This window comes from Psammomys obesus, unplaced genomic scaffold, assembly GCF_907164565.1.
Source record: "Psammomys obesus unplaced genomic scaffold, mPsaObe1.curated_primary_1811, whole genome shotgun sequence".
Classification (NCBI taxonomy): Eukaryota; Metazoa; Chordata; class Mammalia; order Rodentia; family Muridae; genus Psammomys; species Psammomys obesus.
Genome location: NW_026596155.1, coordinates 92,484 through 107,118, shown reverse-complemented (window position 1 = coordinate 107,118; position 14,635 = coordinate 92,484). Strand labels below are relative to the sequence as shown.

General features: G+C 43.9%; 1 protein-coding gene across 1 annotated transcript in view; it reads left to right on the top strand.

The window, feature by feature from the left end:
- The first annotated feature begins 7,048 nt into the window (after window positions 1-7,048).
- Window positions 7,049-14,635, top strand: part of LOC129667078 (ATP-binding cassette sub-family G member 3-like) — a 33,006-nt gene continuing 25,419 nt past the window's right edge. Inside the window, exons 1-4 of the mRNA XM_055594516.1 lie at window positions 7,049-7,197; window positions 8,658-8,809; window positions 9,632-9,727; window positions 12,597-12,856. Coding sequence (XP_055450491.1) covers window positions 7,049-7,197; window positions 8,658-8,809; window positions 9,632-9,727; window positions 12,597-12,856 — 657 coding nt within the window. The remainder of the gene's footprint in view (window positions 7,198-8,657; window positions 8,810-9,631; window positions 9,728-12,596; window positions 12,857-14,635) is intronic.

Sequence of the window (14,635 nt, the reverse complement as noted above, 5' to 3'; positions counted from 1 at the left end):
TTCTTAAAAGTCATGAGATTTGACAGATTGCAAGAATTTTCATAATAAAACTTTTTAAGGATAACCTTCAAATGTATGAGCGTATGTGTGTGTGTATGGGTGAGTGCATGTGTGAGTGTGTGTGTGTGTACCTGTGAGTGGGTGAGTGCTTGTGTGTATTTGTATGTATGAGTATATGTGTATGTATGTGTGAGTGAGCACGCGCGTGTGTGCATGTCCACCTGAGAGTCACAGCACACACATGGAGGTCATAGGACTCCTTTCTCTCCTCCCACCGTGTTTTTGGGCATGGCATGTCTTTTGCTGGTGCTTGAAATGCATGGCCGATGCCCCTGACCCGTCTCCTGTCCCATCGTTACTTCCTGGTAGCATTCATATCCATGCCAGGGCATGTAGCTTTTATTTATCTATCTATCTGTCTGTCTGTCTGTCTGTCTATCTACCTATTTATTTATTTGTTCTTTTTCTTTATTTATTTTTTTATATTAATCACAGGTTATTTTCTTTGTATCCCAGCCATCCATAGCCCCCTCCTTCATACCCTCCCAATTGCACCCTCCCTCCCTCATGTCCTCCCTGCCCCTTTCTAAGTCCGCTAATAGGGGAGGACCTCCTCCCCTTCCATCTGTCCCTAGCTCATCAGGTCTCTTCAGGACTGGCTGCAATGTCCTCTTCCATGGCCTAGCAAGGCTGCTCCTCCCTGGGGAGGGGTGGGGTCGAAGAGCTCGCCATTGAGTTCATGTCAGTTTCCCTTATTAGAGAACCCATTTGGAAACTGAGCTACCATGGGCTATATCTGAGAAGGGGTTCTAGGTTATATCCATACATGGTCCATGGTTGGGGAAACAGTCTCATGAAAGACCCCTGTGGCCTGATATATTTGGTCCTTGTGGAGCTCCTGTCCTCTCCAGGTCTTACTAAATTCCCCTTCTTTCATATGATTCCCTGCATCTGCCAACGATTTGGTTATGAGTCTTAATATCTGCTTTGATACACTGCTAGGTAGAGTCTTTCAGAGGCCCTCTATGGTAGGTTCCTGTCCTGTTACTTATTTTCTCCTACATCAAATGTCCATCCCATTTGTCTTTCTAAGTGAGGATTGGTCATCTTACCCTGAGTCCTCTTTCTTGCTTATCATCTTTAGGTGTATTGATTTCAGTATATTTATCCTATCTTATAGGTCTATTTAAGTGAGTATATACCATGTGTGTCTTTCTGCTTTTGGGATACCTCACTCAGGATGAGTGAGTTTCTAGATCCCACCATTTGCCTGCAAATTTCATGATTTCCTCGTTTTTAATTGCTGAGTAGTATTCCATTGTGTAAAAGTGCCACAATTTCTGTATCCATTCCTCAACTGAGGGACATCTGTGTTGTTTCTAGGTTCTGGCTATTACGCAGAAAGCTGCTATAAACATGGTTGAGCAAATGTCCTTGTTGTGTACTTGAACATCTTTTGGATATATGCCTAGGAGTGGTATAGCTGGATCTTGAGGAATCACTATTCCTACATGTCTGAGAAAGCATCAGATTGATTTCCAAAGTGGTTGTACAAGTTTGCATTCCCACCAGCAATGGAGGAGGGTTCCCCTTTCTCCACATCCTCTCCAGTATGTGTTGTCACATGAGTTTTTGATCTTAGCCATTCTGATGGTGTAAGGTGAAATCTCAGCATGGTTTTGATTTGCATCTCCCAGATGGCTAAGGACGTTGAGCATTAAGTGTTTTTCTGCTATTCTACAATCCTCTACAGAGAGTTCTCTGTTTAACTCCGTGCCCCATTTTTTAATTGGATTACTTGATTTGTTGCTTTTTAACTTCTTGAGTTCTTTATATATACAGGATATTAGCCCTCTGTCAGATGTAGGGTTGGTGAAGATCCTTTCCCAGTCTGTAGGCTGACGTTTTGTTTTGATGACAGTGTCTTTTGCTTTAGAGAAGCTTTTCAGTTTCATGAGGTCTCATTTATTTAGAGCCTGTGCTGTTGGTGTTCTGTTCAGGAAGCAGTCTTCTGTGCCGATGAGTTCTAGGGTCTTCCCTACTTTTTCTTCTAACTGATTCAATGTGTTGAGGTCTTTGATCCACTTGGACTTTAGTTTGTGCAGGGTGATAAATATTGATCTATTTTCATTTTTGTGCATATAGACATCCAGTTGGACCAGCACCATTTGTTGAAGATGCTGTCTTTTTTCCATTGAATGGTTTTCACTTCTTTGTAAAAAATGAAGTATTCATAGATGTGTGGGTTTATTTCTAGGTCTTCTATTTAGTTCCATTGATCCTCCTTTCTGTTTCTATGCCATTACCATTCAGTTTTTATTACTATTGCTCTGTAGTACAGCTTGAGATCAGGAATAGAGATACCTTCAGATGATCTATTGTTGTACAGGCTAGTTTTGGAAATTCTGGGTTTTTTTGTTTCTCCATATGAAGTTGAGAATTTTTCTTTCAAGGTCTGTAAAGAATTGTGTTGGTATTATGATGGGAATTACATTGAATCTGTAGCTTGCTTTTGGCAGAATGGCCATTTTCACTATGTTAATCCTACCAATCCATGAGCACAGGAGATCTTTCCATCTTCTGATATTGTCTTCAATTTCTTTCTTCAGAGACTTGAAGTTTTTCTCAAACAGATCTTTCACTTGGTTGGTTATAGTCACCCCAAGGTACTTTATGTTATTAGTGGCTTTTGGGAAGGGTGTTGTTTCCCTAATTTCTTTCCTGACCCTTTTGTCTTTGGTATACAGGAGGGCTTCTGATTATTTTGAGTTGATTTTGTATCCAGCCACTTTGCTGAAGGTGTTTATTAGTTGAAGGAGTTCTCTGGTTGAATTTTTGGGGTCGCTCATGTATACTATCATATCATCTGAAAACAGTGATATTTTGACTTCTTCCTTTCCGTTTGTATCCCCTTGATCACCTTTAGTTGTCTTATTGCTCTAGCTAGGACTTCAAGTACTTTGTTGAAGAGATATGGAGAGAGTGGGTAGCCTTGCCTTGTCCCCAATTTCAGTGGGATTGGTTTAAGTTTCTCTCCATTGAGTCTGATGTTGGCTGTAGGCTTGCTATGTATTGCGTTTACTATGTCTAGGTATGTGCCTTGTATCCCTGATCTCTCCAGGACTTTATACATGAATGGGTGTTGGATTTTGTCAAATGCTTTTTTGGCATCTAAGGAGATGATCATGTGGTTTTTCTCCTTCATTTTGTTTATGTGGTAGATTACATTGATGGATTTCCATATATTGAACCACCCTTGCATGCCTGGGATGAAGCCTACTTGTTCATGGTGTATGATATCTTTTATGTGTTCTTGGATTCAGTTTGCAATTTTTTTTATTGAGTATTTTTGCGTCAATGTTCATAAGAGAAATAGGTCTGAAGTTCTCTTTTTTTTTGTTGGGTCTTTGTGTGGTTTAGGTATCAAGGTGACTGTAGCTTCTATAGAATGAGTTTGGTAATGTTCCTTCTATTTTGATTTTGTGGAATAGTTTGAAGAGAATTGGAGTTAGCACTTCTCTGAAAGTCTGGTAGAATTCTATGCTGAAATCATCTGGCCCTGGGCTTTTTTTGGAAGGGAGACTTTTGATGACTGCTTCTATTTCTTTGGGTGATATGGGACTATTCAATCTTTCTGCCTGATCTTGACTTAGTTTAGGTAGATGGAAACTATCAAGAAAATTGTCCATTTCGTTTAGATTTTCAAATTTTGTGGCATAGAGGCTTTTGTAGTAAGCCCTAATGATTATTTGGATTTCCTCAGTGTCTGTAGTTATGTCCCCCTTTTCATTTCTGATTTTGCTGATTTGGATAGTTTCTCTCTGCCTTTTTGTTAGTTTGGCTAAGGGCTTGTCTATCTTGTTGATTTTCTCAAAGAACCAACTCTTGGTTTCATTGATTCTTTGAATTGTTTTATTTATTTCTAATTGATTGATTTTAGCTCTGAGTTTGATTATTTCCAGCCATCTGCTCCTCTTGGGTGTATCTGCTTCTTTTTTTCTAGGGCTTTCAGTTGGGCCATTAAGTTGCTTGTATGAGATGTTTCAAATTTCTTCTTGAAGGCACTTAGTGCTATGAGCGTTCCTCTTAGCACTGCCTTCATTGTGTCCCATAATTTTGGGTTATGTTGTGCTTTCATTTTCATTGAATTCTAGGAAGTCTTTAATTTCTTTCTTTATTTCTTCCCACACCAAGCTGTCATTGAGTAGTGAGTTCTTTAGTTTCCATGTATGTGCAGGCTTTTTGCTGTTTCTGTGTTTCCACTGAATTAAAATATCCATTGATTTGGGGGGTTGCTGGTGGGTCCATGGTGTCCTGATTTTTTTGAGTGGGTTGTTATGCCTACCTTTAGCCATTTGATTATATGTGATGTTCACTGTTTTTTCCTTGATTCTGAACTTCAGAGTGGAACTGTTTTTCTCTGGTCTCCGGAGTATTCTTCAGGAAAATCAGGGAGGTCCAGGGGTTTGAGAGTTTGTGTTGCTGCTTAAGTTGTACCTAAGGGAGGAAAAGCCGCTGGTGCAGATTCGTTATTGCAGGGGAGTAAGCAATAAGTGTGTGTGTGTGTGTGTGTGTGTGTGTGTGTGTGTGTGTGTGTGTATGCGTGCGTGCACACGTGTGTGTGTTGTGTGTGTCTTGAAGGGGAGTGCTAGAGAGTGTAGATGCTTGGGATAGGGAGCAAGCACAAGAGGGGATGTGGATGCTGGCGCGGTTAGCTAGCGCAGATTGCAGGCACAAAGCGCCTGCACAGGTTTTCTGAACACCCAGTGGTCTCCAGTTTGTAGAGGGCTCTGCAGGCTGGCCTCTGAGGTCTGTGGCTGACGCTGTGGGTGGGACAAGTACTCTGTTGTGTGCAGCTCTGTGCTCTGTCCTTGAAGCTGTGCACACAGCAGGCTGAGCTCTGCTCTAAGTTGGGAAGTCCTTTGCTGCTTCCCCCTCAGGCAAGGCTGGAGATCGGTGTTCCTGGGGGAAATGCCGGGGGTTTGAGTGTTCTCCTATCAAGTTCTCCCTTGATAGGAGGGAGATCTGTGTTTGGAGCAGGCAGCACTGTGTGCAGGCATGCTGTGTGCGTTGCGGGGTGCCTGCTCTGCTTCAGCTGCTAGTTACTCAGGTAACTCTGCTGCTGCTTCTCTGTTGGCTGCAGTACCTCCGCCTCCTCTGCCTCCTCTGCCTCCTCTGCCTCCTCTGCCTCCTCTGCCTCCTCTGCCTCCTCTGCCTCCTCTGCTGCAGGCTTGACCACCTCCACTGCTGCTTCTGCCCGGAATTGATTCCCCGGGAGAAGCCCACGGAGATGTCCACAGTTGACCTGTGTCCTATTGGACTCAGATCAGGGTTTGTTCCCCTTCTCTCTGGACTCCTCATACAGTTGTTTGGGGTTCCACAGCCCCTCGACTCACCAATTTGGAGTTTCAGCTCCTGTGAATATGGTGCGCGCTGGTCGCTGCCATCTTGGATTCCCCAATCACCAGCTCTTAAGCTTGAAGCAATTCTCCTGGGCCAAGGCAGTTGTGGAACACCCTTTATTCTCAGCACTCAGGAGGCAGAGGCTGACAAATCACTGTGTTTGAGGCCAGCCTGGTCTACAGCATGAGCTCCTTGACAGCCAGTGCTACCCAGTGAAAAATCGCGGGGCAGCCTGGGCTGCAGCCCGAGGAGTCTGTGGCAGGAGCAGCTGAGGCGGTGGCGAGGCGGTGGCAGCCTGTAGGGTGGACTTGAAGAAGGCGGGCGAGGGGAGCCCATGCATCCAGGAGCCCGAGCCCTTCCTCCCACCCCCCCGGAAGAGTAGGCCAGCCGGTGCCAGGATGGTTTGCAGCATGTAGTTTTGGATGTGACTTCTCAGGGTTGAACCAGGCTTCAGGCTTGTGCTTTTCCCTGCTCAGCCTTCTCTGCAACTCCTAATAAGATTTCCCTGAGCGGGGAGCATCCTTACCAGGCCACAGTAGAGGACAATGCAGCCACTTTTGATAACTGATAGACTAAGATCAGAAAGGAGAGGAGACCCTCCCCTATCAGTGACTTGGGGAGTGGCATGCATGCAGAAAGGGGAGGGAGGGTGGGATCGGGAGGGGAGGAGGGAGGGGCTTATGGGGGGATACAAAATGAATAAAGTGTAATTAATAAAAAATTTAAAAAAAAAAGATTTCCAGATAGGAAATGCAGAGGGAGTATGTGCTTACTGAAAGAATGGGATAGTTCTACAGTCAGCACAGTTAGTGCCCTTCCTAACAGCATCCTTCTGGGTTTTTGACTAGTTACTATTTTATCACATACTGAACAAAGCTATTTCCCACTGGCACATTTTAAGAAAACACTAAGTAGTATCTTACTCCTGAGCACTTAGATAATTCATAAAAATAAGGACCTATGGTTGCCTACAAAACCTAAACTCTCCAGGTCAGTAATCCTTCATATCTTCAGCCATGTCAAGTCCACATCATCCAAATTCCCCAAACACCCCTGTGGGCCGTCATTAGGGCGAGATCATAGTTCTGCTTATTATGTGTACAGAGTTTAACCCTCAGAATCATTCCCTGTCTCTCTTTCCCCTCAACCTTCCTAGTCCCTCTCACATTACACTCATAAAAAGACTGTGGCAGTTTGACCTTTTGCATTTGTCCACGAGTGTGAGTCATGAATTCTGTGATTCCCTACAATGCAAATAATCTCTATTCGAAAGTCTTAAGGAAGTTGAAAATGTCCTATGAAGGCAATGTGAACTTTTCACTTTAGAATATTTGGTGAAAACAGTGTGTGTGTGTGTGTGTGTGTGTGTGTGTGTATGTGTGTGTGTGGTTCTGTGAGTGTGATAACTCAGGAGCCTAGAACATGTGCCTTCCTAAGGAACAAACGTTATCTGTTCTCAACATGGGCATCATGACAAGTCTGACCCGAGCCTCTTTCTCCTCTCTTGGGAAGAGAAGACTCCTCATTCTCCACAGTGCCCACGTTTTTGCCCTTCAGGAGAATGATGTAAGAAAACCTTTTCTTGCTGGAACAGGCTTATTCCAGTGACAGTGACTATGGTTGTTCTTGGAGGTAACAATGGTCAATGGTGCTTCAGCCTAGATCTAAGGAGCTCAGGAAGAGAACCGGCATAGCAGTAGAGCTGGTCGCTGACCATCCCATTTTGTTCCTGGATGAACCCACCTCCGGCTTGGACTTGAGTATGGAGAATGATATCATCTCAGTCCTGAGAAGGTAAGAACTTAAGGGATGTCATGTTTTTATTTACTTAATACCTGGTCACTTGTGTGTGTGTTTCAGGAGACTCAGAAGTAAGCTACAGAATTCATCCTTGTTTATCAGTGGGGAAGTTTAGTTAACAAAGAAGAGGCATCAAGAACAGTGAGATGGGTGGTGAAGGTGGAATACTTCTTTAAGTAGCATGTCCCTGACACCCTCAAGCATGTGACAAGTGACCTGTGGCCAAGACGGAGAGATTCGGACAGAGAGGTGGCCACAGGGAAAGTGCATTTGCTCTGAGGCAAAGCATGTTTGCTGTGTTTGGAACATTATAGAGACAGGTGGACTAGAGCCTGGTGGCCTGAGGAGAAGGAAGGTGTCAGGAGCACTGCTGCAGACACCAGAGCCTGGGTCACTTGACAGAAGTTATGTTTCTTACAGTTCTGGATCCTGGAAGCCAGATATTACGGTGTCCACAGGCTGTGTCTGTCAAGGCTCATCCACTGAGCTCGGGCGGTGCCTCCTCCCTCTGCATGTGTCTGTGCCCCGATCTCTTATGACACCACTTCGCTTAGGACACACTTGTGGTGTGATTTAAGTGTGATTAGCTTTTAAAGACTCTGTCTCCAGTCCTGGCTACATTCTCAGTTCTTCGATGTGAGGTCCTCCAAGCCCTCCACATTCACAACTGAAGTGTGTGTACGGGGTTGGATGGAGAGTCCTAGGTCCCTCAGGCCACAGTGAGTAAGAAGGTTTCCCCGAGGCCGGGCATGCAGGAGGTTAGCTGTAGAGGAGATCAGTCGTGGTGGAGGTGTGCAGGGCACCCTGGGGATGAGAAGATGTGGGCAGCAGGCTGAGATGAGGGGATGCCTCAGCTGGGAGAAGGCGGGAGGTGCATGGGCTTCCTAGACAATAAACAGCATTATCTCAGGGATTAGCCCTGGATGTGGTGCTGAGGGAATGGTTTCTGAGGTGTGGCTCCCGAACCCTGGGAAGAATGAAGGAAGGGAAGCAGCATCTCCTTCCCTTAAGAAAGAAGGCTGCAGCTGAGGTATTTGTAGAGAAAAAGAGTAACCATCAGGTTTTATACATTTTAAAAATTAGTAAGAGTTTCAGACTGACTGAAAACCCCAAGAACCACATAATCCTAGACTCCTGCTCAGGCTTGGGTGAGCCTGTTAGTGATCCAGTTCACAGTCTGAGATCCACACTGCCCAGGGATCTATGCTGTCAATCAAACTCGAGTGGACTCTGGACCACTAACAGCTCACACTTTAAGAATCTTCTTCTTTTAAACAGAAGCTTAGAGCTTGGTTTCTCTCTCAGGTGCATAAAACAAGTGAGATGAGATGTTTATTAGGGAAATTCAAGCTGAAATGGGAACAAAGAAGATTTCTTCAGAAATAAAATATTTTGTTGAGAATTTCAAGGTGCTGATGTCCAGTGACTTAAGATGTTTCCTTCTTTGAACTTAGGATATCGAAGAAGGGACGGACAATCATCTTCTCCATCAGGCAACCTGTGTACTTCCTCTTCAAATTGTTCGACAGCCTCACCTTAGTGGCCTCAGGAAAAGTCATGTTTCACGGGCCAGCAAAGAGTGCTTTGGAGTACTTCAAATCCCAAGGTCCGGATGGCTCTGCTCTGAGAGCTCCTTCATCCACAGGGTCTGTGTAGAGAACAGGGGTCATCAGGGCTGCTGTCTGACCCAGTGCACACTCACTGTGTGTGGGTTTCTCCACTGTAGATACCTTTGGTTGATTTGGTGACAGGACTTTGGTCAGTTTTACAGTACTGGCTTGTTGTAAGGTTTCCTGTCTTTCTCCTGTCCTGTATCCATGCCTCTGTTTGAGTGTTTTTTCTGAACCCCACATTCTTCTTTCTAGTTGTGGTGACCCTCTTAGCTGACATGCTGGCCTAGGGGCATTTATCCATCATTGGAGCAGCATCATTATGATGAAATATTTTTCAATGTTCATGCAGTCTGCTTCATCTTTTAGCAATATGAATAGAGTAATGGAGGAATTTTTTTGACTCCAAATATAGGTTTAGATATCTGTTGTCCAGTACTCTTTATTTGTTTTTGGTTAATCTTTGTCATTTAAAAATGTCCAAACATTTGTGAGTTAGTAGAGTCCTATAAAAATTTAGGCCAAGTTCAAATGTTTGTTTCACAGGAAGAGGTCACATAGGTATATATATCATACACATAGAATATGTATATATCCATATATATATATATATATACTATATGTAATTATGTATAATTACATGTATATATGGCAGGAAACTGAGATTGCTGAACATTGTGAGTGTATAAAATATCAAAGGATCAATTATTGATGGGAAGAGCAGGAAGAGGAAGAAGTTACATTCTGTCTTCCTTCCCCTTCCCCACTCTCTGAAAGAGGGTCCTCAGGTGTGTGCTCTTGGGCTGCCTCCTTTGTAGGTTACACAGATGGTTCCCACTACATCCCTGTAGACTTCTCCCTGGACTTAATTATTAGAGGTGCCATAATCGACACAAAGGAAGACAGCCATGAAGGTATGTGGTTCTTCTAGAGTCACAGATTTTTGCTTAACTCCTTTCATTAAAATGCAACAATGTGGTTCATTAGAATATAGTTATTTTATGTTCATTCAATGTCCTAAAATTAACTAATAGACTTTGCTTGGTGTTAGTGCTGGGTGATTTTTATTTAATTCATGAAAGAACATTTATATGGAAATTTCTGTTAGAAAGTAAACGTACTCACTGTCTGTCATATTGTTCTTTCTATTGTTTTAGATAGGATTTGCTCATGTAGCCAGCCTGACCTTGAATGTATGCTCTTTCTACCTCACCTCACAAGGACAGGCATTGCAGAGTGTGGTGGCTAGTTTTATGTCAACTTGACCCAAGCTAAAGTCACCTGAGAGGAGGGAAACTCAGTTAAGAAAATGGATCTATAAGGTGGGGTTACAGAGAAGCATGTAGGACATTTTCCTGGTTAGGGACTGGTGGGGGAGGGCCTGGCCCTGAGAGCTGACCCTGGTGGTGGGGGAGCAGGTGAGCCTGCCAAGGCCAGGAGAGCAGGAGAGCTGACCCTGGCTCTTGCTGGCTGTAGCATTGGGGGAGCTAGCCAGGGCGGTGCTGGAGAGCTCCCCCTGGTGGTGAGGGTATGGAGGAGCTGGCAGACTGACCAGCTCAGCTACCTCCTAGGCCTAGATCCAGGGTTTGAGTTGGCCCACCTCAACATGTACCCATATGTGAACTGCTGGAGTGTGTGAAGGAGCCAGTCCTGCCGATCCAGAACTGCAGGATCTCCATGACTCAGGACAACTGGATTCCCAGAGCTGCCTGTGAGGGTCCAGTGTTGATAGTGTAGCAGGACCCAGAGGCCTCAACACAGACCAGAGACTCATTTTCATGGACATTTGCAAGTAAAGATGTGTGGACAAAAGACCAAACTCTGTGACATACTACAGCTTTAAAAAAAAAAACAAAAAACCTTGGGACTTTATACATTCGCATATACATTTGCATGTGGCAGAAAGCAGGCAGCAGACCTTCATATTGAGAAGTATAGATCCACATGGGAAGGAAGTCAATGTTAAGAATTAGGATCCAGAAAGGAAAAGGCCTTTCAAGTTGCTGTATCCCTGGGATAAAGACAGTAGCCAGGTCAGTTAAGGATGCTTTTCTTAGCTGGGAAGGAATTACATAGCAGCAACGTTTTTCCTCTCAAAACTTGTTGGGCTGAGGACTTAGCTCAGCTGGAGAATGTTTTCCTAGTGAGCACAAAGCCTTGAGTTTGGTTCCTGACACTGCATACCTGGGTGTGAAGGTGTCTGCCTGCAATCAAAGCACTTGCCACATAGAAACAGGCCAAGGGAAGTCCAAGGCCACCCTTTGTCCAGGTTTGATGAGTCAGGGGTGGAGGAGGGGAGCACTGAGGCAGGTGGAAACAGCATTGGCCATTTGGGGTCAGTCACACCTGTGACTTTTGCCTTTGTCTCTTATTTGGGGTCAGTCTGTGACTGACATCTCTGTCTCATGTTCTATATCTTGATTCAAAAGCCTCTTAAATTTGGAGACTGCAGGAAGCAGCCAGTAACGATAGAAGAGGGAGGGAGACAAGGTTTCCTCTCTGCTGCTCAGGACAGGCTGGTCTGCTACTGACAGGAACGCCTAAGCTGACCACTTATTCCCTGCAGCCAGAGCTGCAAAAAGCAAGTAAAAATAGGAGAATCATCAGTAAGAGGCTTCTAGCCAGCAACTGCAGGGAATTGTTAAAGGCCCTCTTTGATCTGTAGATAGGCCTCTTGGGTAAAGTATGCCTGCTGATGGCTGAGCCCTGAGTCTGTTAACTTATCTGTGAGTCTACAGGGGAATAAGAAATAAGAGAGATAGAAAATAGACCACACACACACACACACACACACACACACACACACACACACACACACATTCAATAGTTGAGGCAACAAACTTTATTGTCCTGGTTACACCTCTTATACCCTGAGCAAAAGCTGTGTACCTCAGAGAGAGAATTACCTCATAGTCAAAAGTGTTTATTACAGAGACAGACAAAACTGTTAGGGCAGGAGGGCTTTTAGTGGTTGCTTGTTTTGGTACTAAGGTAAACAGTTCTTCATCTAGTTTTACATCTCAAGATACAAAGTAAATTTAGAATGACAGTTTTTTTTTTACCCCATAAGGTGACAAGGTATAAGGAATTACAATGAAATAGTTTGTAACTATTGACACAAGGTTTGTACTTAATTTAGACATTTCTTGGTAGTCCTATTACATTCTGGGTTCATGAGAAGTTCACACCAACTTGCCTGTATTTACAGTGCAGACCAGGATTCCTGCCATCTCTAGAATGAACGCTTATCTGAAGCCACAAGCCTGTATCCTAGTGAGGCATCTAGAGGTCCACAAAAGTATTTACTGCAGCTGCAAACTTTCTATTGACTATTTAACTTCTTAAATACTGAAGTTGTTTCAGTTCAAATCAGGAATTCCTTAATCAGGAATTAGTTCATCTGAACAGCAGTATAGATACCATAGTAGTTTAGTTCAGTCAGAGTGGGCAAATACCCAGAAAGTGAGGGTTCACACCATGCCAGAGTTTTGAGAGATAGAGCAGCACAGAAAGAAAGAAGGGGTGTCAGCGGCTGGAAGCAATTGTGGGGGTACATCACAGTACAGCAGAACACTGGACTACCTTCCAGAAAGCCCCATGCTTACTGAACTTCCTCGAGACCATGGTTCTTGGCAAGCCTTTGCTACATACAACTTTGAGGCCAGTCTGGGTTACAATGGAATTTGTCTCAAAGAAAATCAATAGATAATTTATGGGTTATTTATGAAAAGTTAAATTGTTGCCTGCTAACTGTTTCTTGTCTTTATCTGCTTTTTTCCAAAGCTGATGAACTTGAAGTGTTTTTAGAGGCAGAAAAAAATCCAGTCATACAAGAATTAGCCAGAATATATATCGAGTCCACCTTCTACAGTAAAACAAGAATGGAACTGGATAGAGTCCTGGGGGAGCAGCAGGTGCAGATGAGCTCAGACTTGGAAGTCTCCTGTGTCACTCCCTTCTGGCATCAGCTCCGGTGGATTATACGTCATTCTTGTCATTCTTTAAAAAATGCAAAAGGTTTTCTAAGGGTCACTATGACTAAGGTAATCTGATGGCTTATTCTAATTGTATTGTGAAAACTCAAGTGGGAACAATTTGTTTCTGAGTCTGTCTACTTCTGTGAGGCCCAGCAGGAGCCTGATAGTCTTAGTAGAAGCCTAATTACTGCAGGGGCAACTGAAGCAAACTCTGTATCAATGCAAATGCAATAGGTTTATTCAAGCTATTGCCAGATGGTGCTAGCTCATAGCTCTGCAATGGGTCTACAGTCAGCACCTAGTCAGCAAAGCCTTAGGCTTTTAAAGGAAAAAGCACAGGGAGAGGGGGTTACAGGTCTGACAGCATGGGAGCAGATATAGAGTATATTTTGGGCACCAGGTCTGGCCAGTTTTGTCTCAGACATCTGGGGGATATCTGATCTTTCCTGATAGGTACAGATTCAGCTACTGTTAAAGGTGGGAATGTGATTAGTACATCCAATGGTCTGACTAGGCCATTGATAAAGGTGGGAAAAGCGATTTGCTCATCCTGTGGTTGCTCTGAGAAGCATGCTGTGTGCCTTTAGTCAAAAGGTCAGGGGCTATTGGGAGGGGAATTAGGACCATCTGGATCCCCTGCTAGACAATGTTATTTTCTTCTGCAACCAGGTGGAAGTCTTTGCTTGTTCATTTCCTTATCTCCGTTTCTGCAGATGGCTAGGGTCAGGAGGGGCTGTTACATTCTCCTGTTCTCTGGAAAAGTACTGATAGACTTTAGTTTGACATGGGACTCTATTTCAAAATATAGGTTTCATGACAATTAAAAGAAATATATGTTATAGGGTTACTCTGATTCTTTCACTTCAGAATCACACTTACCTTCTGCTACCTTCCATGCATTTGTCATCCCCACGCTGCTTGGCACATAGAAATATTCAGGAAAGCAAGGAGGACACGATTAACTTCTTACTTACAGAAAGGGTTGTTAATCATTTTTTATTTGGAGGAACTGTTATGACTAAATCCAAGCAGGACTTTTTATCCAGGGATTGCCAAAAGTAACTAGGCACACCTGGAAGTTCCTTCTACTTTTATTCACCAATTCTCCCTCCAAGTTCAAAGTAAAGGGCTGAGCAAAGTGAGTAAAAAGGCTATTTTCCTGATGTAAATGTTCGTTTATGTGGCTATGAGATAACTGCGTAAATAGATAAAATTTGCAGCATATCAGATGAAAAACAGACTTTGGAGAAAGTTTAAGTAGAGAAGGGTTGGGGTGATAGAAGAGGGAAGGGGGGGAAGGGGTCTGAACTGTAGCTGAGATCAGGGGCAGGAGACAGTGTCATTGAGCACCTCTGTGGGAGCCTGTGCATCTATTCCTTGAGGGGTGACCCTGCTGAGGATGCTGTGCCCTGAGGCTGGTGTTGAGAGCTCCAGCTACACAAAAATGGAGGTGGACTTAACTAGGCTCTTCCCTGTCAGCTGCTGGGAACCAGGGAGGAGACTGTGTCCTTTAGTGCAGCTGTTTGGGGGTCCTGATATTATTATCAGGTGCTTAGTTGTACACATCTTTTTGGCTACTTTATTGCATTCTTATATTTACCATCATTCTCCACCCCAATTTCTTCCAACATTTCAACACTAGGTAGGTGAGAAAGAGTGTTAGAGGGAAGTGGGGGCAGAGACCTCTTTAGACTACTTCCTGATGGTCAGGGTTGTCAGCATCCTTGGTACAAGACTGACTTTCCGTTTCAGAATATTCCATTTCTTCTTTTACTCTTTGTACACAATTACTTGATTAACTGCAACAAACTGCAACCCACCACAGCATGGGTAGCAGCTGCTCTC